The sequence below is a fragment of the Arvicola amphibius genome, chromosome 7, assembly GCF_903992535.2.
Source record: "Arvicola amphibius chromosome 7, mArvAmp1.2, whole genome shotgun sequence".
In the NCBI taxonomy this organism is placed as follows: Eukaryota; Metazoa; Chordata; class Mammalia; order Rodentia; family Cricetidae; genus Arvicola; species Arvicola amphibius.
Window position 1 is genome coordinate 106,474,406 of NC_052053.1, and position 22,884 is coordinate 106,497,289.

General features: G+C 44.4%; 1 protein-coding gene across 3 annotated transcripts in view; it reads right to left on the reverse strand.

Moving 5' to 3' along the window:
- Positions 1–22,884, reverse strand: part of Daam1 (dishevelled associated activator of morphogenesis 1) — a 162,213-nt gene that overhangs the window by 83,414 nt on the left and 55,915 nt on the right. For 2 of the 3 annotated variants that reach the window (XM_038336157.1, XM_038336158.1), the window contains exon 2: positions 14,071–14,291. In XM_038336157.1, the coding sequence (XP_038192085.1) occupies positions 14,071–14,253 (183 nt within the window). In that variant the 5' untranslated portion in view covers positions 14,254–14,291. Of the gene's footprint in view, positions 1–3,336; positions 3,491–14,070; positions 14,292–22,884 lie in introns of those variants that run through there. The other variant, XM_038336159.1, reaches the window with a different exon arrangement.

Consider the following 22,884-nt stretch of genomic DNA (forward strand, 5'->3'; position numbering starts at 1 on the left):
CAGCCCTGGTCCTGGGCCTGGGGTATTGGGCTTAATAAAATTAACAAGGGCATATAGCCAGCGAGCCGGAACACCTAGGCTGCTTATGCATCTCAGCATCCCTTAGCCTGGATGGGCTACTTGCCCTGGCCACCTCACTTTTCTTTTTCACCTTGTTCTTTTGAAAGGTAATTAAAAGACAATGACTTAGTGAGTAACAAGAGAGCACTGTGCTGACTCAGCACCACCCCTCTCTCCCTAGAAAGCCGATTTACTAAAAACTGAAACCCACAGACAAACATAAAAGCTCCTCTCAGAGAAGAGAGTAACCACCCTTTCATCTTCTTATAGAGTATGTATTGTTTCTAATATCTTAAAGACTTTTTAGATGAAGAAAAGAGCTCGCGGAAAGCTCAGCTGTGGGAACCACGGTTCTAGGCGAAGCCAGAACGAAACGTATTATTAAGCCTCCGCTCCCACTGGTACTACACTTACACTCTGGCGTGAGCAAGTAGCGCAACAGAAAAACCCACATAAATCAGAAAACAATCGGCACGGGACACATCAATCAAAGGAAATGCATTGATTTGCTAGATAAAGCAAGGGAAGGAATTTTGAAAGAATAAAGGTCTTGAGCGAGTAGAAAGATTAGTCCTCTGTAACAAACTTTTCGGGGATTTTAAGAGACTGAATGTAAGATTGTGTATGAATGTGCTAAGCAGCACTGGACAGCCCGCTGGCTCATGGAGGGCAGCAGAGCTACCCAGAGTTCCTGGCCTTGTTCAATAGTCTATGTCTAATGAGGTCAGCTCACCCACACATACACACGAAGAGACCTTTAGACAGAGGTCAGGAGGGCATGTGCACAGTCCTGAGCAGAGGTGGAGAGTAGGAAAACAAGGGAGGAGATGCTAACACAGGCCCTTGGGGTATCCTGCTCAGCCATTCAACATTTTGTGTGTTTATTATGTTTGGGGGTTTGTTTTGTTATGCTTTGTTTTGCTTTCTAATGGCCCTTGACAAGCTAACCTTCCCTCTGATTTACTGTAGAGTCCATAGAATTCCCAAGCCTATTACTCAACCAAGCCTTGCTTTCCTCCAACAAAACTGCCTGTGGCAAACAGGCCCAACTCCTGGGGCCTAGCCCCATCCAGGCTTCCTACAATCTGGGGGGTTGGAACATTCTCTGGATTACCTTAGTATATACCAGCATCAGCACCGTCTTCTCAGGGTGCAACCCCTTTCTCCCATCATGCAACTCCACAATACCTGGAGTAAAACCTCTAGAGAGGTCAGGAACTGGAATATGTCAGAAGACAAGTACCTATCAAGTGGGAAAGGCCAGACTAGGAATGTGGCTACTGAGGTGTGATACTCTGAGAGAAAAAAATAAAAAATTAAAAAAAGTTCGAGACCAGCCTGGTCTACAAGAGCTAGTTCCAGGACAGGCTCCAAAGCCACAGAGAAACCCTGTCTCGAAAAAAAAAAAAAAAAAAAAAAAATTAAAAATCACTTTTATGATGGTATGGAGGAATATACCATTAAGCTTCAGTAACTCATTAAACATAAACTCATTATGAACATCCAGCCCCACCAAGACAAGCAACCATCACGCCCAAGAGTCATGAGCTGTTAACACCTCTTAAAACTGCATCACAAGCCGGGCGGCGGTGGCGCACGCCTTTAATCCCAGCACTCGGGAGGCAGAGGCAGGCGGATCTCTGTGAGTTCGAGACCAGCCTGGTCTACAAGAGCTAGTTCCAGGACAGGCTCCAAAAAGCTACAGAGAAACCCTATCTCGAAAAACCAAAAAAAAAAAAAAAAAAAAAAAAAAAAAAAAAAAAAAAAAAAACTGCATCACAAATGAGCCTGAGAACACTTTTATTCTTAGGGCGGTAGATAGAAACACGACAGATAAGATTTTAGAGAGTTTGGAGGCATACTCCTGCTCCTCTCCAGTCAAGAAGGCCTGAGATGGTCAACAGCAGACAGCTACCCACCCGGAAAGGGTGGGCGTGTGAGGACAGATCCTGAAGGCTCCCAGCCGGCTGCCTTTCTCCCAGCACTCTTGCTCATTACACAGAGTACCACAGAATGACTCACCTGCTAGGTAATGTTGTGTCTGACAGATGTGTTTTCTTGTGCTACATACAAACAAGAATAGAGAAACCCCACAAGCAAAGGCTGACTAACAGAACCTTTAGATTCTTACTGCTAATGCTTTAATGTCTATTCCCTTTCTTTCCCTTACTAGCAGACAATACAAATTACATCCTGTTTGCTAGACAAGCTCTACAGCTGAACCTATAGAGGTCTTTGACTTCTGTGGTGTGACTAGAAACTCATTAGGGTAACTTGAACAAAATTTTAATTAATTTGAAGCAGCGGCAGCTTGCCAGTCCTCCAAACCAATCAACTGTTCTAAGTAGTGAAATCATTTCCCCGAATACCAGTTTTCAGAACTATAATCCAGTGCAACTTCAGCTGACCACGTGAAACACAGAGCACTTCTAAGTTCTAACTGAATGGAGAGACAGAGCCAGCTGCAAAGGGACAGACTGCTAAGACACCCCACAGTCCTGCTGGAGACTGGAGCCAGGGCTCAGGCAGGTCCCTCCTTCATGCCAGTTCTGTTCCTGGAGCCCAGCCCCTCCCACACACTCAAGAGACTTGTTTGGCAGCTCCTCTGACACATTTCAGCACTAATTGGGTCAAAAGACAATCTAGCAGAGTCTCTTCCCACAGCGCAGCTACATAGTTACTTCACCACGTAATGCACGCTGGAGAAGCTTCGTTCTCCGTTGTGGGGGTGCTGTTCATGTGGACATGTGGACATGTGGCTGCAGGCGTTTGTCTCATCGAACCTGGATCTCATTGATTCAGGGAGACTGGCCAGCTATGGCAGTCCTCTCTGGCAGTCCACCAGTCTTCCCCAGTGCTGGGGTTACAGGTGCACACGGCTACACCCGGCTTTCATGCTGGCGTTGGAGATCTGAACTCAGACCCTCACGCTTATGTGGCAGGCACTTTACTGACTGAGCCATCAACCTAACCCCTGGCAGAGAGAGCTTAAGAGTAAAATGATTTCTTAAACCTCCTCGTCTTTGTTCCCCTTCCTGCAGGTCCTTCTGATGTTCCCATAGAAACAGCCAAATGAGAAAGAGGAGTAGAAAAGACGACAGCAGGTGGGGGAGGGGGCAGGGGTGTACAGGGATGCACAGCATCAGTCCAACCTTATTGTCACCCCTTCAAGGATGAGTCACAGAACAGATCACACACACACACACACACACACACTCCCTCCAATACTTAATGCACATCTCACACACTAAACTTTAACAAACAGTATCTGCTCACACAGGCATCCAGCCAAGTATGCACTGGGAACCCTCTCTGGACTGGACACTAGCTCCAGGCCCAGGAGATGCCATTAGAAATGGCAGAGGCATGGGATGCCACCCCATTCTGCTCTCTGAAACTGTAAGGGTGCATCTGCATCTCAGGCTTGACACGAAGAGCTATGCACTGAAGAATAAACTCAAGTTTACTGGTTAGGGAACAGGAAAGGACCTTCTGGCTCCTAAATTTGGTAGCTGCCCATCTTTCCAAAAAACAACCCCTATGTTTATTTCGCTGGCTTTCAGTCACTAAGTTGAACTTTGTTCTTGAATTTTGCAATGTGCAAAAGTAAGACGCTGGCAGCTGTAGGGTGTTTTCAATAAATCCATTTAAAACTGGATAAGAGAAAAATATGCAGCTTCTAAAAGGGGGGATTTTTTTTTTCAACAAAGAAAATTCCAACTCTTCAGCCATGAGCCAGAAAAAGCATAACTGAAGACAGAGTTGGCCACTGAGCTCCCAGTGAGTGAATCAAGAAGTTTCTCCAGCAGCAGAGCTCTGGACAGGCAGGTTAGTGGGGAAGGCTCCGAGTGCAGTGGTGAGCACAGCCACAGTCGGTCGGAAGCGTGTGTGGTCACGTGGGTAAGGTCACGTGTGAGTGTGACCAGGTGAAGGTGCTAAGACGGTTCCGACAGCATCAACATAAAGTTCAGGAAGTTATAAAGTTATACGTTCAGACTAACAGATCTCTCTAGCGCTACTAGAGCACATCTTAAAAAGTAAGGTGGGAGTGTGAAGTGGAGGATGGGGAGAGCTTGGGGGAATGGGATGGTTGGGATATAGGAAGGGTGGATATGGGAACAAGGAATTATATATCTTAATTAAGGGAGCCATCCTAGGGTTGGCAGAGACTTGACTCTAGAGGGGTTCCCAGGTGTCCAGGAAGACGCCCCCAGTTAGCTCCTTGGGCAGCTGAGGAGAGGGAACCAGAAATGTCCAGATCCTATTGCCATACTCATGAATATCTTGCATATCACCATAGAACCTTCACCTGGCGTTGGATGGAGAAAATGACAGAGCCCCACATTGGAGCACCGGACTGAGCTCCCAAGGTCCTGATGAGGAGCAAAAGGAGGGAGATCATGAGCAAGGAAGTCAGGACCGTGAGGAGTGCGTTTACCCATTGAGACGCTGGGACAGATCTAACGGGAGACCACCAAGTCCAGTTGGTATGGGACTAATGGAACAGGCGAGCAAACCGGACTCTCTGAATGTGGCTGACGGTGGAGGAGGACTGAGAAACCAAGGACAACGGCAATGAACATGAACTCCACAGCATGGACGGGCTCACTGTGAGCCTTGTCAGTTTGGTTGCTCACCTTCCTGGACTTAGGGGGAATTGGGAGGACCTTGGACTTAACATAGTGAAGGGAACCCTGATGGCTCTTTGGCCTGGAGAGGGAGGGAGTGGGGGTATGGGTAGAAGGGAGGGGAGGGAAGGGGGAGGAGGAGGGGAGGAGATGGAAATCTTTAATAAAAAATGAGGAAAAAAAAATATAAGCAAAGTAAATAAATAAATAATTAGTCAAAAAAAAGTAAGGTGGGGAAATAATTATGCTTTATTTTCATGTGTGAAACTGTCAAATAACCAGCATAAAACAAAATTAAGTACAAGAAAAAAAATTACGCTTGAAAGCTTACCCAAAGCCTACTAGTTACAGAGATCAAATTGGCCCCCTGGCCTTTTACCCTTAAAGCTGGCTTAGTGGGGTCAAGTACAGGGTGGCAAGTCAATACAGCATCTTGACTGTGTAATTTGCGACTGGGAGCCAAAGGCCAACATTAAGTGGTCAGATCGTCATTCTGTCCCACAGTAAGCAGTTATCACCACTCAAGGCCTCTTTAGGTTCTATATTAATAGAACTGATCAGGACCAAAGGGATCTAAAGCCATTTTCTCACAGCAGCGTTAATTCACAGGGTTTAGGGTTTTTTGTTTTTGTTTGTTTTGTTTTGTTTTGTCATTTTCCCGTGGCCCAAGGTTCACCACCAGCTTCCTATACAGTCAAAGATGAGCTGCCTCTCTCTCCCCAGGTACGGGACAGGTGCCACCATCTCCAGCGACTGTTTCAATTTAAAAAGAGACTTCCTATTTCATCCTGTGTCCTCATGTCCTCTCACCCCATCTCTCTGATCTAACATTAGGAAGCATTCAGAGATGAATGGCAACTAAAGCAACAACACCATACCAAACATGAAATCAAAAATCTAAATTTAACAGCTTACTTTGAAAGGACTTGGAGTGATCTTGATAAGACAAAATACACACAAGATTGAAAGGAATACCTTCACTTGAGCTTTAGAAAATCAGAGGACTGGAAGAAAACTTACAGGTCACTCTGACCATCGAACTATTTTTAAGCAGACAGGGTCTAAGACAGTACAAAGAAATACATGGCATCTACTGGGATAAAGATCTGCTGCCAGATTTTAGAAGCAATACGATGTTCTGTTGAAAAAAATCATAACAGATACAGGCACAGAAAGCTACACAGATTAACATTAGCCTGTATTATAAACCAGGGCTAGAGCAATTTGTTTCTCAAGTTCTGAATTTGAGATTGTTATTGTTCCTTTAAACTGACTGGACACCGGCATCCATTCACACGACCTGCACAGGAGTTTCGGCACTGCATACACACACAGGTCCCTTACCTACTACAGTGCTTATCGTCACACCAGCGTTGAGCAGTTTTTGCCCAAGAACTTATCAAGTCAACTTATTCAAAAATGCAAAGTATAACTGGAAGATCTACTCAATATTTCTTTTCCTTTACTGTCAATTAATAGTATCCTTTAACTAAGATAATTCTCTTTTGTCTTTTATGAGTCTATCACATGAAAACAAACTTCATGGAACTAGAACAATCTTAATACCAATTCCTTTATTCAGTTCTGGTTCTTGGTTTCCAAGCAACTGAATACTCTGAAGCTATTCTAGAATAAAAGTCTGATTCCCTCTTCTTAGTTTCCAGAAATCCTTTATACTTTAATTAAAAAACAAAAGATCATAACCAGACTCCTTACAACCAGAGCTTTTTTTTCCTTTTTTGTTTTTGCTTCTATCAGTTAAAAATTGCATGTTCCTGTTACCCAATTATCCTTTCCAACTTCCAATGGAGACAGGAACTGAATAGCTCCCATAAGAAACTTTCTATTCTTAGCCGTGATTTTAGTACAAAGGCACATTTTAAGAAATAAGGAGCTAAAACATGATGAAATTTTTCATTGATTCTGACGATAACAGAAGAATTTTATTATTAAAGAGGTCTTATAATAGTCCCAGTAATAAAAGAAATTATTTCAACAGCCTGAAAAAAGGAGGTAACAATTCCCATGGCTAACAGAACAAAATCTACAGTCTAAAAAACTTTCTAAAAGCAAAACAAAATAAAACACACACCCCAGTTTAAAAAGAATGACCTACATGGGAGTATAATGCTAAAGCCTGGTTCTAGATATACCACACTACTCATTAAGTTGTTGGAAGGTCCCATGACTCCCCAAATGAAACATCTCATTGTCATCGCTCTTGATGTTCACCAGAACATGATGGAAAGACCCTATTACTGAAGACACTAGAGAGTTGGGTTATAGGACATAAGAAAATTAATCTGGTACTGACTTAGAAGCTTCCTTCCCAAATAGCTAATTCTCATAGTGCCAAAAAATGCTAGGCTCCTGAGGGACAAAAGTCATCGATAGTCTTACCTATTATGGACTCTGTGAGCTACAGTAACACCTGGTCTGTAAAATATGCTCACTGGTGCAATAGTAGCGTTACAGGAGTAACCAAGTGCTTTCTGATTGGACATAAGGCCTACTACACAGAGCAGAACTTACGTCTGGTACTGTGATCCTGCCCAAGAACCCTTGGCGGGGAGGTCATAAGACCCTACGGGAGAACCTACTTTCATTTTACTAAGCAGACATGCATCAAACTACTTTCTAAACACACTTACCTGCATAACAATGGTATAGCTTTCAATCCTATTAGAAAAACTTGGTTTTGCAACTAATATAGATGCACAGAATGAGTAAAACCCCTATAGAATGTTCAATTCTAAATGGGACAACTATATCACACTCCTTAACCACATGGCTCAGGGAACACAGCAGAGGAGTAGGTATAAGGATTGTAAGAGCAAGACATTGGAAGGTGTTTTAGCTTTAGGTTTTTGTTGCTGTGATAAAAACCATAACCAAAATCAACTCATGGAAGAATGAGTTATTTCATCTTACACTTCCAGGTAAGTTTCCCCATTACTGAGGAAAGTCAAATCAGGAACAAAAGCAGGAGCCTGGAACTAGGAACTGGAGCAGAAGCCATAGAGGAATTCGGCTTGCTGGCTTGCTCAGCTGTTTTCTCATATGCTGCAGGACCGCCTTGCCAAGGAGTGTTACTGTCCCCAGAGGGCTGAAACCTCCTGTATCAATCATTAGCTAAGAAAATGCTCCGTAGTCTTGACTACAGACCAGATTTATGAGGGTCTTTTCTCAATTAAAATTCCCTCTTCTCAGGTACGTCTAGGTTTGTGTCCAGTTGATAAACAACAGCCAGCACAGGAGGACTACTACAAAACTATATTCTGAAACGACAGGGCTGTTGCACCATGAACTCACTGTGATTTTTGTTGCCCACACAAGATCAAACCTGCACCAGACCTGTACAAGATCAAACCTGCACCAGACCTGCACAAGATCAAACCTGCAGAAGACCTGCACAAGATGAAACCAGACATAATCCCAGCATAGATGGGGCAGGGGCTCAGAAGGCCCATCTCTAGCTGAGGATCTCTGATAATCCAAAGCTATGGGGAAAGGAAAGTCAGTGTTCTTCAGGGAAGGAGGCTGACCATGCTGCAGTGGATGGCCCTATGGCCACACACATATAGCCAAATGATGAGATTCATGGGGTTATAAAAAGAGGACCTGGAGCTCAGAGAAGGAGGGGGCGCAGGGGAAACATCCAGGAGGAACTGGAAGGAGGGTAGACATGACCAAAATGCATTGTACATGTGTATGAAATTCTCAAAGATGAATTAAAAGATTTGAAGGTTATTTTCTGAAATTGGGTACAAATGCACATTGGTAGAGAAAGGAGGAAAGATTTGAGTTATGAGTATGCCAAAGAACAGTGATGCCTTGGAAGAGAGGCTGAGGGTTTTATTCCAAGAGAACCTCCCTTGAATACTAGGTGAATATAAATCCTCTTCTCTCAAAAATGGATGTTTGAGCCTCAGTGGCCCCTCTCTTAGCTCTAGGTCACATGAGACAGGATTGTATGTTTAGAGGCCTGTCTTCACTGACCAGCAGCTCTAGAGCTTCATCAAGGATGGTGTTGTGTCGCCTTGGGATCTAGCACAGACAGGCACTTACCACACACTCACATCAGAATAATCAGTCTGATGGTGAGTAACACATTGTCTGCTTATTCTCAAAGAAACCTATTGAAAATATCGTAATACAAGTTACTTGAGCAAGACAATTTACAGGGCTGTTGTGTCTAGTGCTTCCCAAATAAATTATATGAGATCATCTGAGTCTAAGTGCTTCTGGAACAAACATGGGTGCTTCTGATTTTAAGGCACCAATGCTAAGTCACAGACCGCCCATATTCTTTATTTTGATATAGGCAGAGAGTAAAAAATAGGGGGTGGAGGGAAAAAGATGGGGAGGGGAGGGAGAAGGAGAAGAGAGAGAACAAGCAGGGGTAGAGACTATGGGGAGGTATGATGGTTAGATGACATAAAATACACAGTTGGCAGTAACTGATCAGATACGTCAATGACTTAGTTGTAATAATCCATAGCAGTTAGAAATGACCAGGAACCCTTATGTTAGACAACAAACATACACACTGTAGAATAGAACATTCTGGAGAGCAGGTAGGAAGGGATGGATGAACACAAGTGTTGTCAAAGATGTAAAGAAATTGGGATATACTTTGCCATCTATCTATATCTACATCTATATCTATATATCAGGCAAAATGGCTCAGCAAGGTAACGGCTCTTGCTGCACATGCCTGATGACCTAGACTCAATTCCTAGAAGTCACACAAAGGGGAAAACTAACTTTACAAAGTTGTCTTGTGACTGTCATATGTGTGGCATCTGTGCCCGTATATACACATCACACACACACATACACACACACAAGTAAATAATTTAAAAAGGAAACTGCAGGCTTCATAGGCTGCTGGTGGTAATGAGAGCCAGGGTGGCCGCTCTGGAACAGTCTGACAGCTCTCAAAGTTAAACTCGGCGTTCTTTAAGGCCCCGCACTTTTGCTAGTATGTCTGTCTTTACCCATGAGAGCCACATGCATATTGATATGTAAAACGTTCCGTATGCATGTTTATAGCAGTTTATAGTATCCTTAACTGGCAAAATATAAAAATAAAATTCTAAAATATGCATCAGTGTTGAAAGGTTCCTAAAATATCTCTATTATAGAATGTTATTTGGCAGTAATTAGAAATGAAGAACTAGCATCCATACAATGGAGAAATTTGATATTACATAAAGGACACCAGTTACTAAGGTCTATATGTTGTGATTCCATTTGTTCAAACTGTCTGAGAAAAGCAAATTTTCTGAGACATAAGGTAGTTTAGGGGCTGCCAGGGGACGATGGGGCTCCGGATAGATAAGAAGTGATGATCAATGGATATGAGGATTATTTTAAGGGCAGCAAAAATGCCTACATTGATTTTGGTGGCGGTTGCAGTTTTATGGATATACTAAAGGCCACAGAACTGTGTTTTGCATAGATGAACATGGTGGACAGGTAAATTTGTTATGTGAGTTTAAGGGCTATAGGTAGGCTGACGTAACTCAGCAACACTCCTTGGCCAGCAAATACAAAGCCCTGGCTTTGATCTCCAACACCATAAAAAAAAAAAAAAAAAGATGTGGCCAAGTGCCTCCAATTCTAATTACCCTGTTTGTGTCAGGGAGACTGTAGGACAAGGCACGCCTTTCTGGCTGTTTCTTTAAAGATTCAATTGCTCACCCTCCTTCCGGGTTTGTTTTATTAAAGAGATGATATGGTTGCAATACATGCTTCTGAAGGAACGTCATTTGGTATCACTTTTAAAAACGGCAGAGTGACTCATCAGACAGGATAAGGGAAGCAGGCCTGACAAGGACCCGCTCTGATACGCTGCTTGCCAGCAGATGCAGAGCGAGAGGGGCCAGCTGGACAGAGCTCACAGCAAGCAGATTAGTTTCCCAGAAAGGGGAAAACTGAATATTTGCTGAGAGTTTTGTCCTCAGAAAGAACCTGAATCACCTCTCATCACTCCTGCTGCACTTGGCTGTAGACTATAACGCACCTCCTACGTGCCAACCCACTCTCCCTCCCTTCCTCCTTCCTTCCTTTTTTCTTTTTTTTTCTTTCTGTACTGGAAATTGAACCTAAGCCCTCACACATGCTAATCGGTACTACTGAGCTAAATACAAAGCATTCAATTTACTTTTTTATTTTAAGACATGGTCTCATTAAGTCACTGAGGCTGGCTTTGAACTTATGATCCTCCTGTCCTAACCTCCCAAGGAGCTGAGAATTCAGGCCTGTAATATCAGATTCTGGTAGATGCCAGAATTTTGTGTTTGGTTTTTGTTGCTTTTTAAATTATTTTCTTTAATCTTGACATCAACTCTCTCACTGAGAAGGTGTGAATCCTCAGAGTACAGAAAAAAAAAATCAAGCTCAAATTCAAACCAACCCAGCCTTGAAAGAAATTCCCCTCGATTGAAGGCAGCCAGATTGCTGACTGAGGAGCCAGGCTCTCTCTGCCATGGGTCCCTTCCCAGTACAAAGACACAGCAGTATTACTTCTACAACTGCTCAGGAGAGCCCAGAGAAGAAGCTTCCAGCACTTTGAGCCCACCTCTCTAGCCTCAGGCCTCCCCTGGCAATTGGAAGGATTTGTGGTCTAAGTCCCTGAAGTCAGAGTAGACAAAAATCCATCGTCACTCACCAGGACAGACACAAACCTCAAGATAATTTGTTTTCCAATGGTTTTGGCTTAAAGTTCTGGTTTGGCATAGGTTTTTTTTTTTTTTTTTAACAACTAGCAGCTGTAGGCAATTTTCTCACACACAATAGAGACATCAATAAGCAGAAAGTAGAATTTTCTCCCTCTTGAATGCAAAGTAACAAGCACTCTTCAAGATGTACACAGAGCTGCCACCGCCAGCTCCTGGGTAGGTTTCAATTCAGGAATCTGACAGAGTCTCTGTCTGTGCTGGAGGGAGCACAGATGCAGAAGATGTGGGGTACCAGCTCTTCCCCGGCTTCATAGTGTTCAGTGGCACGCCTCTCCTCAGGTACAGGTTTGACTGTAAAGCAGTTTGAGCAGGAAATAAAAGCAGGCCATAAAGGCGCCATTACTGCCCTTCTCCACAGCCACACGGCACATGATTCACAGTGCCCCGCCCCCAACCATCTCAATGACCTCAGTCTTGGCCACAGGGCTAGTGGTGCCAACCCCTACAAAAAAATGACACTTTCTAACTCCGCGTTCTCAAGCGGATGAGGCTGGTTTCACTGATAGAGCAGAAGTCAGCTGGAGAGGATGGACAGCCATTAAAATGACCTCCCTGCCCTCTGAAAGCCTTCCCTGACCATATCCCTCACCATATTCCCACAAAAAGCATACATATGATCCCTGGAGGGGAATTTTATGCTTGTACCTTTGGTGATGTTGGAACCGCGGTCGATCCCCTCCGCTGCTATCAGCAACTGAACTCATCACACTTCTGAAAGCCAAGTCTGACTTTCTTTGTGTTCGTATGATTTGTTTGGGACAGGGTTTCATATATCCCAGGGTGGGCCCCAACTTGCTATGGAGCCTAGGATAACCTCGAATTCCTGGTCCTCTTGAGTCACCGTGCTCAGTTTATGCAGTGCTAGGGACTGAATCCTGGTGTCATCGTTAATCTCCATTGTCAGCTCATCAAGATTCAGAACATACCATGGACATACAAGTCTGGGTAAGTCTGTGAGGGTGTTTTCAGAAAGATTTCCTGATCAGGCAAGACCCACCCTGAATGGGGGCAGCAGCATTCCATGGGCTGACACCAAGGAGGCCACACTCATCTGTCTCTGCCTCCTGAAGTCAGACATGTATGACTAATGGTTGTGCCATACTCCTGCTGCCATGCCTTCCTGTCACTGTGAACTAATGCCAAAGAGACTCTTCTTTCCTTAAGCTGCTGTGTCAGGTTGGTTACAGTGATGAGTCACACACTGGGGTATCTTGTATGCTAGGCAGGAACCCAACCAACTGAGCCATCCCCTGAGTCACCTGTGTGCGTGTGTGTAGCCCAGGTCGGCCTGGAGCTCACTGGGGAACCGAAGATGACCTTGAATCCCCAGTCTTCCCACTTCCGTTTCTTAAGTGCTGGGACTGAAGGCATGCCCCATCACAGCTGGATTAGCTTTTGAGTTTGAGATCTAAAATAAAGTTCTTCATAGTAGAGAATGGAGACGGGATAAAATATTCAGTATCATAAAGTATAAACATGCAATCATAAGCTCTCTCTTTTTATCCTAATCAACTCTGCTCAAAAATAGGCTCATTTCTCCCCCTCAGGAGACCAAAATGCAAACCTCAGCTCCATAGACTCTTGCAGACTCATCTTTCCGTCTCTGAATTCTCATCTGTAGCTGGAACAACATTGTCAGTCTCCTGGCAGGCAGTGACACCGCCTACTTTCTGCCCTAAAAATCAAGCAAAAGCCCAGTCTAGCTTCTGCCGCACAATGACATGGTCCAGTGAGAACAAACTCCACTAGGAAACGCTGGCCATGATCAAAGGAAGATACAGCACTGCTGTGACTGCACTGAACACCTTGAAGGGTCAGGTACTGGACCCTACTCACTATGGCCTGCTCTGGCTCAAACACTGCAGCAATCCTGAGAGGAGGTATTTCCGTTACACTTTTCAGAAACTGGGACCATCTCTACTTGAGTAGGCAAATTCAGGGCGGTGAACTGAAGCACGGTTGCTGGCTTCTATACTAGCTCTCTTTAAACCATACCATAAAGGTAAATAGTCCTCTTGATGAACAGGTCCTGCACGGTCTGCACCATCCCATCTGAGGACAGTGACCTCTCCAGTGTGGTGGCATCTATAAAAGGGTTCCCACAGCAGCTGTCACTCCAATCCCATCATTAGTCTAAGTAATGACACTGCACCTGAGTCCTAAAGCCTTTCGCCGAAGTTCAAAGGCGAGTTGGGAAGCAGGACTGATTTCCAAATAGCACTAATACTGCAGACTGGGAGAGGAATGGGGGCACTAAGACATCCCTGAAGGTGTGATGCAGATGCAGGACTTATATACTTATGTGCAGACCTGAGCAAGAATGAGGATGAATTAGAAAGAGCAAGTTAGGATACAGTCCCTACCACTATTTGAACACCCAACTTTGAAATCCCTCTGCCTATTTGAAGCACCAAAAAAACCCTTAGAGGTAAAGTCATACTACCCTTTTTAATACCCACCACCACAGTGTGTCACACACACACACACACACACACACACACACACACACACACACACTTTCCCACAGCTTAGTGAGGACAGTAAAGACCTCAGATACAGCCAAGCCAACCCAGCCATCGCCTTTCCTCCTCTCCCCTGGTTTATCAAGAATGACAGCATAGACATCCGGGACTCACCACAAGTTCACTGAACATGACGTCCAGTTCCTCCACAGGGGGCATGGGCAGCGCTGGCTCCATGGTCTGAAGTGCAAAGTTGCTATCGTTCCGAAGCCGATAGGTGATTTCTGGGTGGTCATTGTTTCGGAAACAACAAAAGATAAATGAAATCCCTCGTCCACCTCTCTTCCTTGGTGCCATGGTTGAATTCTCTTCTATTTCTTGATGTTAACTAAACTCTGAAAAGAAGACATGACATGGTTGAGTATGATAGACAAAAAAACTTTGAAAAATCAAACCAATGCGAAAGAGCGTTTCCTGTGCTTTTTAACATGTGGACTCTACAGGAAACGGGGAGGTCTGGCATCTAACTGGGAAAGAACCCATGTCCTTCCATCCATTTGCTGAATGCTTCCTTGGGCCAATTATGTACAAAAGTGCAGCTCCAGCCACTGCGCCCTGCAACACAATCTGATTAGTCCAGCTGATGGCCATTCTTTGTACGAAATTCCTTTTCCTCAGAAATGACTGTGTCTGAAACTTCTCTTTGCAGCAGACAGAAACCACTTCAGAAAACAACCAATCAAAATGCAGAGTTGTGGAGTCCAATCCCAATAGACATATCTACAAAACATTCCCACACCTAAGGCCCAGGGAACACTGCAGAATAGAGAGCAGAAAGACTGTAAGAGCCAGAGGATCAGAAAGTTTGCTGTGAGACTGTGTCTCCTAGTAGCATCAGAAGCCACACCCATGAAGTCTCACCAGCACGACTGACCAAATGTGAGCTCAACAAGGAGGACACCAATGAGCAAACCAAACTGGACAGGGAAAAGCCCAGAAGCCCCAACACTACACAAAAATCCACAGGCACCTAAGCAATGCTGGGAGTGGGAGAGGTGGTCTTACCCAGGGAAGAACACGCCAATTGGTTGACTGGTGCCAAATGGCCAGCTCTGAAAACATGCATACAAGCAACAATATAGGTACTCGACAGGTTACACGTTAGAATATATATGCGCATGAAAATACATATGTGCATGCAATAACTCTTAGTGAAAAAGAAGCCAAGAATTTGAAGGAGAGTGGGAAAGGGTTTATGGAGGTGGGTTTTGGAGGAAGGAAAGGGAAGGGAGACGTGTTGTAATTATATTATAACCTCAAAAATAAACACCAACCACCAAAAAAAAATATGAATGATTGTTTCTTCTTTGGTCCTTAGAAAAATCTCATTATCTTTTTATTTTTTTACAAGTTAAAGCTTTATGTTCTTTTTTCTTTCACTTATTTATTTATTTGTGGGAGGGGGATTTGTGTCACAGTGCATGTGTGGCATCTGGGGACAGTTTCGGGGAGTCAGTTCTGTCTTTCTAACATGAAAGTTCCTGGTACTGAAATCGAACTCAGGCCATCAGGCTTGGTGATCAGTCTCTGCTAAGCCATATCGTTTAAAGTCCAACCAGATTCTCTGTCACCTCCCTTTGGTTGACTTAGACTGAACAGACGCCCAGGCATCTGCCTCTCTGTCCCGGCACGTGTGCAGCCCTGTTCCTTAGGCCTGCATCTCCGTCAGCTAGTGACAACTCAAGCACATGGCCTAGAGTACTTTGTCTAGTGCCAGAAACAGAGGAGTCACTCTGTAAATGTTTAACATAATTGAAGTTAATGGCAAATCAAGAGCTTTAGGGATTAGGGCTTTTAAAACAGAAAGACAAGAGTCCATCAATAAGGGAAATACTGAAATAAATTATAGCAGGTCACACAACAGAATATTATGAATTCATTAAACAGAACAAGACATCCAAATATGTAAATTTAAAAAGTTCAAAAGCTATATAATGCATACACTTTAAGCTGCAAGGTTACAGGGTGTTTTCTGAACATGTTAAGGTTTATGAATACATACAAAGACACTAATAGCAGTAGCCTTGAGCATAAAAAGGGTTGGGGAACTATGCCTTTTATCTTGTACTCCCTTGAATTTTCACCATAAATGTGTTTTTAAGGCGTTGAGTACTTTTTTGAATGACAACTATATTTTGCCTTGGAATTATTTCCAAGTGATACATACAATCAAGGGAAAAACCAAGTCCTGAAAACCCACGTCCTGAGTGCTTCCACAGCACATATTAAGAGCAATCTCATCAGCAGGGGAGCAAGCACGGGGGGGGGGGGGGTGGGGGGTCACTCCTTGAGTGGAGAGCTTCCCTCGCAAGCCCAGCCTGAATTCAGAGCCCCAGCCCATATAAATGCAGTAGTGCCAACAGGTAGGTCTATAATGCCAACGTGCCCCTACCAGGAGATGGGGGCTGACAGGAGAAGCTAGATGCTCTCCACTGGCTAGGCTAGCCTATGCAGCAAGAGACAAGGGACAAGACTCAAGCAAGGTGAAAGGTGACAGGCTCACCACACTTTGGAGTTGTGGGCAGGTGACTTGCTGGAGAGCTAAAGAGAATGCAAAGCCCCTCCCAGGGAATAGGCAGCTGATTCCGTTTGATAATTAAGGACAAAGCAGTTTGTCCTCCCACATAGGGCTAGCAGGTGGCAGGCACTTCCTAAAATGAAAAGGCCCAAGGGGGAGGAGAAGGCCTGCATCTATCTCAACTGGAATAGATCTGGGGCTGATATACAAAACAGGCTCAGAAAAGGTGGAATTGAGAGTCAATGGGCTACAATTATGGGAGATACAGGCAGCTCTTTGTGAGCAGGGGATAAGGGTAGAGGGAACGAGACCCTGGCTGGCACTGTTGTCTCCAAACCACTTTCCTCTTCGGAATGCCCAGGGCAATAACATGCCCTAACAATCTCATAAAAGCTAGCCAATCATCTCCCGAGCCTCCACAATCTGCCCCATCTGCCTTTCCACCTTTCCTTGGGTTACTGGACCTAAAGCACACTGATTATGTGGGCTTTGACCTCAGGACCTTTGCACCAACAATGTCAGAGACTGGTGTGTTTAGGTCTACATGGGTGCACGGCTGAATCCTCATGATAAAGGCTCTAGGACTCGCTCAAGAGGCCACCTCCAATGATTGTCTACAGCAACGATTTTTTTCCAGATCTCATGCATTATTCTTCCATCCCAGTGAAGTTCTTCATAGCACTTGCCATTGGTTGTAATTGTCCTATGTGGTTATTTTATGAAGTAGCAGCCATGATAGTAAATAACTGAGGAATACTAAATTTTAATATTCAAGCTCATTTTAAAGGACTCTACTCCAAAAACTTTAAAAACTCTGGGGCATGAATGAAGATGAGAGTTGGGCTCTTAAGTTTGGCCTTTAAGGTTTTCAGCATTTAAAGAACAATGTATTATACAGGATTGCTGTACTTAACAACAAATAGAAACACAGGCCAGAGACTAGAAACGAGTGTGTCTGCATTTTAAAACAGTTCTGGAGAGATTTTAGTCTTTGGTTTCGTCCTTAAGTTTTAAGAACGAAACTCACTTTTATCGACACAGATCATCTGCAAACCCTACTGTAGAAATTGCCACCGATTTTTTGGTTTCCTCATCAATATTTTGGGTAAGTTTTTATACATAACTATGGCTTGCCAACACCTCTGGGATTGAGCCTTAACTGTCTGGGGGGGTTAGGGGAATGTGCATGCTTTCTGAGCATCTGCAACTCCAAAGCCTTGGGGCATGAAGGGAGGAGGGCATGGCCCTGCGGGGCACCCATGTTGGCTCTGAAATAAAGGCAGCTTAGACATCTACCATCTTATTGAACTAGAACATGCATTCCTTGGTCTAAGGTATAACAACACACATGCAGTACCTAGGAGTCCTTTGACAAATGTTTATCAGTACCTGCTATGTCCCATACACAGTGAGCACCTAAGGATTCAAAAATGGGAACTCAGAGCCAGGGAACAGTAGTAATCAAATCATTAAAACAAAGGGAATATGGCATGCCCTGCCTGAGAGCTCCAGGGAAATCAGGGTAAGATCTGGAAACAGTCCTTGACAGACAAGCAGATTCGGAGGGAGCTGGAAAGAAGTGCTCAGGCAGAGGGGATAACACAAGTACTAATGAGGGGAGGGGCACAGAGGGTGTCACACCTGTGTAGCCCAAGGCAGTCTAGTGCACATTCTCAATTTCCCAATGGCAAAGCCCTGGGCTCTCATTTCCTTGCTCAAGAATCTGCTAACGGTTCCCTCAGTACTAGTCTAAATTGGCTTCAAGTGCTCCAAAGTGGATTTTAGTCCAATGTTCCCATCTTTTCCAGTTCGTACTAATGTCCTACTTTATTCACAGGCCACTTCCTACACCCCCCAATTGTCTTGTACCCTGTCATTTTCTACCTGGGTAGTCCCTGTTCTTCGCGACTTCTGTGAACTTCCTCCTGCCCTGCCAGTACCAGTCTCCTGAGCACTCAGGCAGCCGAGACACCTCTGTGGTGATGGCAACTGGAATCTGGAGCAGCATTTCTTAAAGCAGCTATCAAAACCTTAAAACAGGCACACATTCTGACCCAGTATTTCTGCTCCTGGGAATATTCCTTAAATGCTCAGAGACACATCCAAAGATGTCCCCCACCATGCACACACGCACACACACACACACACACACACACACACACACACACACACGACGGTTCAGCAGCAGATATTTGTAAGAGGACACTCGGTGACATGCTCATAACTGTAGTATACAGTATCACACTTTTATTAAAAATCCATGCACATAAGAATGAGAAGAATGGGAGAAATTTATCTGTATCAGCAGCAATTGGCTCTGATATGTGCGGATCACCTTGATTTTTTAAGACACAAAGCCTCTGGTATGCCCATATTGTTATAATAAAAAGACACTATTTGCACCATTAGTTAAAAGAGCTTTAAAAATTGATGTGATTATTTGTTAGCTTTAGAAGAAGGAAGTAAGTGTGAAAAAATGCCTATTAAAAATACTTAAGAAATGTATCAGGTCCCAAGTTCCATCCTTAGTGCTGCTAAAAGAACAAAGAGGAGGAAGAAAATATTCAACTGATTGGCTATTGATTGATGATTTGTACAACTAGTTTGCCAAACTAACTGTGAGGAATTACTAGTTGTTTTTCTTGTAATCTGCTGCAAATGGCCATTTTTATAACACACACCACAAATATCTCAGCAACCTCTAATCACTGTGGAAGTCTCTAGAGTCAGCGGTTCTCAACCTCTGGGTCATGACCCCTTTGGAGGTCATATAGGAGATATCCTGCATATCAGATAATTATATTACAATTCATAACAGTAGCAAAATCACAGTTATAAAGTAGTAACTAAATAATTTTATGGTTGGGTTCACCACAACATGACGACCTGTATTACAATGCCGTAGCATCAGGAAGGCTGAGAACCACTGCTCTCGGGAGTCTCAGATCTTGTCCTCTGCATAGATAGGCAGCTGCTGCACACTAGGTCAAGGGAGTCACGACTTATCTCATTAAACTGCACCTCTCAGTGTTTGTCCTTGGTACACGTCAAAAGGGCAGGAGCCACGTCTTCTTGAAAGCCAGGTCACTGTCCTGCAGAGCCCATTAACAGTAAACTAAGAGACTGTTCAGGTCAAGGTCTGTGTGGTTAGGTGGAGGGTGGGTGGGGTACTTAGACTTCTGGGAAATAGAGGCAGGAAAATGAAATAGATTGAATTCTATAAGGGGCAACACCCAGAGGACCTTAAGGTCCAAGGTCAGGCAGGCTTCAAGTTCCTGTTTGGCCACTTCTTGCAGGCAGACTTGCTAACGACCCAACCGGTCTGAATTCTCTGAGCATTTCAGGAGGCCACAGTGCAGAGCTGACAGTCATCTGTGATGCTGATCTTTCTTCCCTCTTTGAAGGAGTCAACTCCGTGAGGACAAACGCCCAAGGCACATGCTGCTGAACACCTCACGTACAAGTTGTTGACCAAACAATTTGGAAAATCTGCGTTTTCTGAGTTATTTTCACAGAAACTCAAGCTATACGACATTCTGGTTGTATTGAAGAGCCAGGGAATAGTGTTAGGACCTAAAGCTCAGTCCAAAGCAGTCTTTAAATCTTAACATACCATCCTATAAAGAGAATATGGACGTGTGACTCATTCTAACATGGGCAGTAAGTTACAGAGTCTACTACAGGTAAAAACCTGATAGAAATAATTTTAGTATGGAGCATGTGACAGGCATTTGTGCTTAGCTTCAGTAAGGCCCAGAGGTCAAGATTTCATGCTAGTTCCTCAATGGAACCAAAACTGAATAAATGCACCTTTAAATCATCATGCAAAGGGACGGCTGAGATGTCCAAGGGGCGGCCATTTCATACACATATTTGGAATGCCACTTTTCAGAGCCTCATCTCTTAGATACAGATCAAAACAGGAAGCAAAAACAATCATCCACTTGACTTCTCCGAGGCAGAAACCATTTCCACGGGCCTCCCTCCACCGCAAGGCTTCACTGACCACAGTGATCCCAACAGCTGCCTTGAGCCCTCCAAGCACACCACACCCACTACTTCCTCCCATCACCTCCCGAGAAAGATGAAGCTGAGGAAGCAGGAGCCAATTAAGAAGAGAGGCTGGTGGAAGGCTTGGTTTGCTGGTAAAGCCGAGGTGTGTTCATGCAGAAAAGTCTGGCCAGCTGGGAATGGGGTGTGGGTGTGCAGAGAAGACAGGCTGGAATCCAGTCCCCACCCTCTCCAACGACAGGGTGCTGGCCTTAGGCAGCCACCTTTCACCTCCCAACAGAATGATTTCGGCAGTTTCTTCTCCCTGGCCCTTGGTTTGCAGGCCAGGTGTTGGAAGACCTTTCCTGTGAATGACCAGAGGGTAAATACTGTAGGCTCTGTAGGGAATATGATCTTGGTTACAAGTATTCAGTGCTGCCATGTTCCCATGAAAGCAGTCACAGGCATATGTAAACATGATGAGCCCAAGTTCTAATAAAACTCCACTCTAGAAAGGGAAACAGAAATTTCATATAACTTTATAATATCCAAGGCTGGGGGTATAATTTAGCTGGTGGTATGCAGCCTAACATGCACGCAGACTCAGGGTTCCATTCAGAACCACACAAAGTAAGATCTGGTGGTGTGCATCTGTGCATCTCCAGCAGGAGAATCAGAAGTTCCCGGATAATGAACCATAACATGGTGAGTTTAAGACTAGTCTCAATTACGTGAGGTCCTCTCTCTCAAAACAAACAACATTTTTTAAAAAAAACTTTAAAGGTGTTTTACCATATTCGTAAACAGTATTTTTTTTTTTTTTTTTTTTTTGGTTTTTCGAGACAGGGTTTCTCTGCAGCTTTAGAGCCTGTCCTGGAGCTAGCTCTTGTAGACCAGGCTGGTCTCGAACTCACAGAGATCCGCCTGCCTCTGCCTCCCGAGTGCTGGGATTAAAGGCGTGCGCCACCACCGCCCGGCGTAAACAGTATTTTTAAACTTGCTTTCAACCACCAAACATATGAAAAACACTCTTAGATCACAGACCAAAAGAACAGGTGGCATGCCCATACAGGCCCTTGGGCTGCAGGCTACAACGGCTGCCCTTCTACATCAAATGCACCCATTTAATCTACTGAGCTCTTTCAGAGAGTGCTCAGGGAAGATCCCAGCTGATACGTGATATTTAGCTTAGCTAAGATGTAAAGGACAAAGTAGGAGCAGCCCTGCACAGTGTCAGGAGAAAGGATTCCAGGCAGGAGGAGTGTATGCATTGGGCTGGATCAGGGAGGAGACTGGCACATTTGAGTCAGAGAGAAGCCCAGGGTGTGAGTAATGGGAGACTAGAGAGGGCAGAGGCCCAAACTCAAAGGGCTCATACACTACAGTGCTGGCCCTGGTGACAGGATTTTCCGCCTTCATCTCCCAACTTCTCAAACACTGCCTGAGCTTAGGCCAACACACAAGTGGACATATGCCATTGTCACACCTTGATAGTAAATTGTACTGTTGAGTGCACACACCCACACACACACACCCACACACACAGAGGCATGAACAGATATATGTGCACACACTGAGGTCAACTTGTAGGGATTAGTTCTTTTCTTCTACCTTGGGTTCCAGGGCTGAATGCAAGTCATCAGTATCAGCAGCAAGCCAATAGCCCACGTTTTCCTTCCTTATCTGACCATTTTCAGGGCTCACGATAACACCATGTTTATGGGCCTTAAACTTTCCAGGGATGGGTACACATTCTTGCCACAACTATTATATATAGACATAACTGAGTGCATTTATAGTATGTTTTTCCACTAGACTCGGGGACCTCGAGAGCAGGGACTCAGTATTATATAGTCCCCGACAGGCGGTATATTCTAAATGCTTGCTGAATGAAAAGCGTAAAGTGAACAGATGTTCCGACCTCTGAATTTCGGGCATGTGACTGTGTTCTTCCCACAGTTGTCCCTGGATCTGTTTTTACAGCCACCAGAACATTTATTAACCAACTGAAGTACTGGGTGCTCCTGAGCCACTACTCAAGTTTTTGATGCTGTCAATAGCTTCCGCAGATGGAACTCACCCTCAGGGTATTTGCAGTTTCCCTGGAGCAGAAAGAGCAAAAGGTTTCTGGGGAAACTAGTGATCCCTAATTCACAAACAGGCTCCATGGGAAGCAGACTCACTGCAAAAACCTTTAGATATTTCCCAAATTCCTTGCATTTAAAGAATACTTTGCTTAAGAAAATATCCTTTTACTCGGTTGTCCTTATCTGAGTCCCCTCAATGTGCCAGACAGATAGATGGAGACATAGATGGAGTTCCACTCCGGGAGCTCACAGTGGGGCATCCTAGTGGGGATGGGTGGGGACCAGCAGAGCTGGCACTTCTCTTGACTAGAGAGAGCACATGTGGTTCCTGAA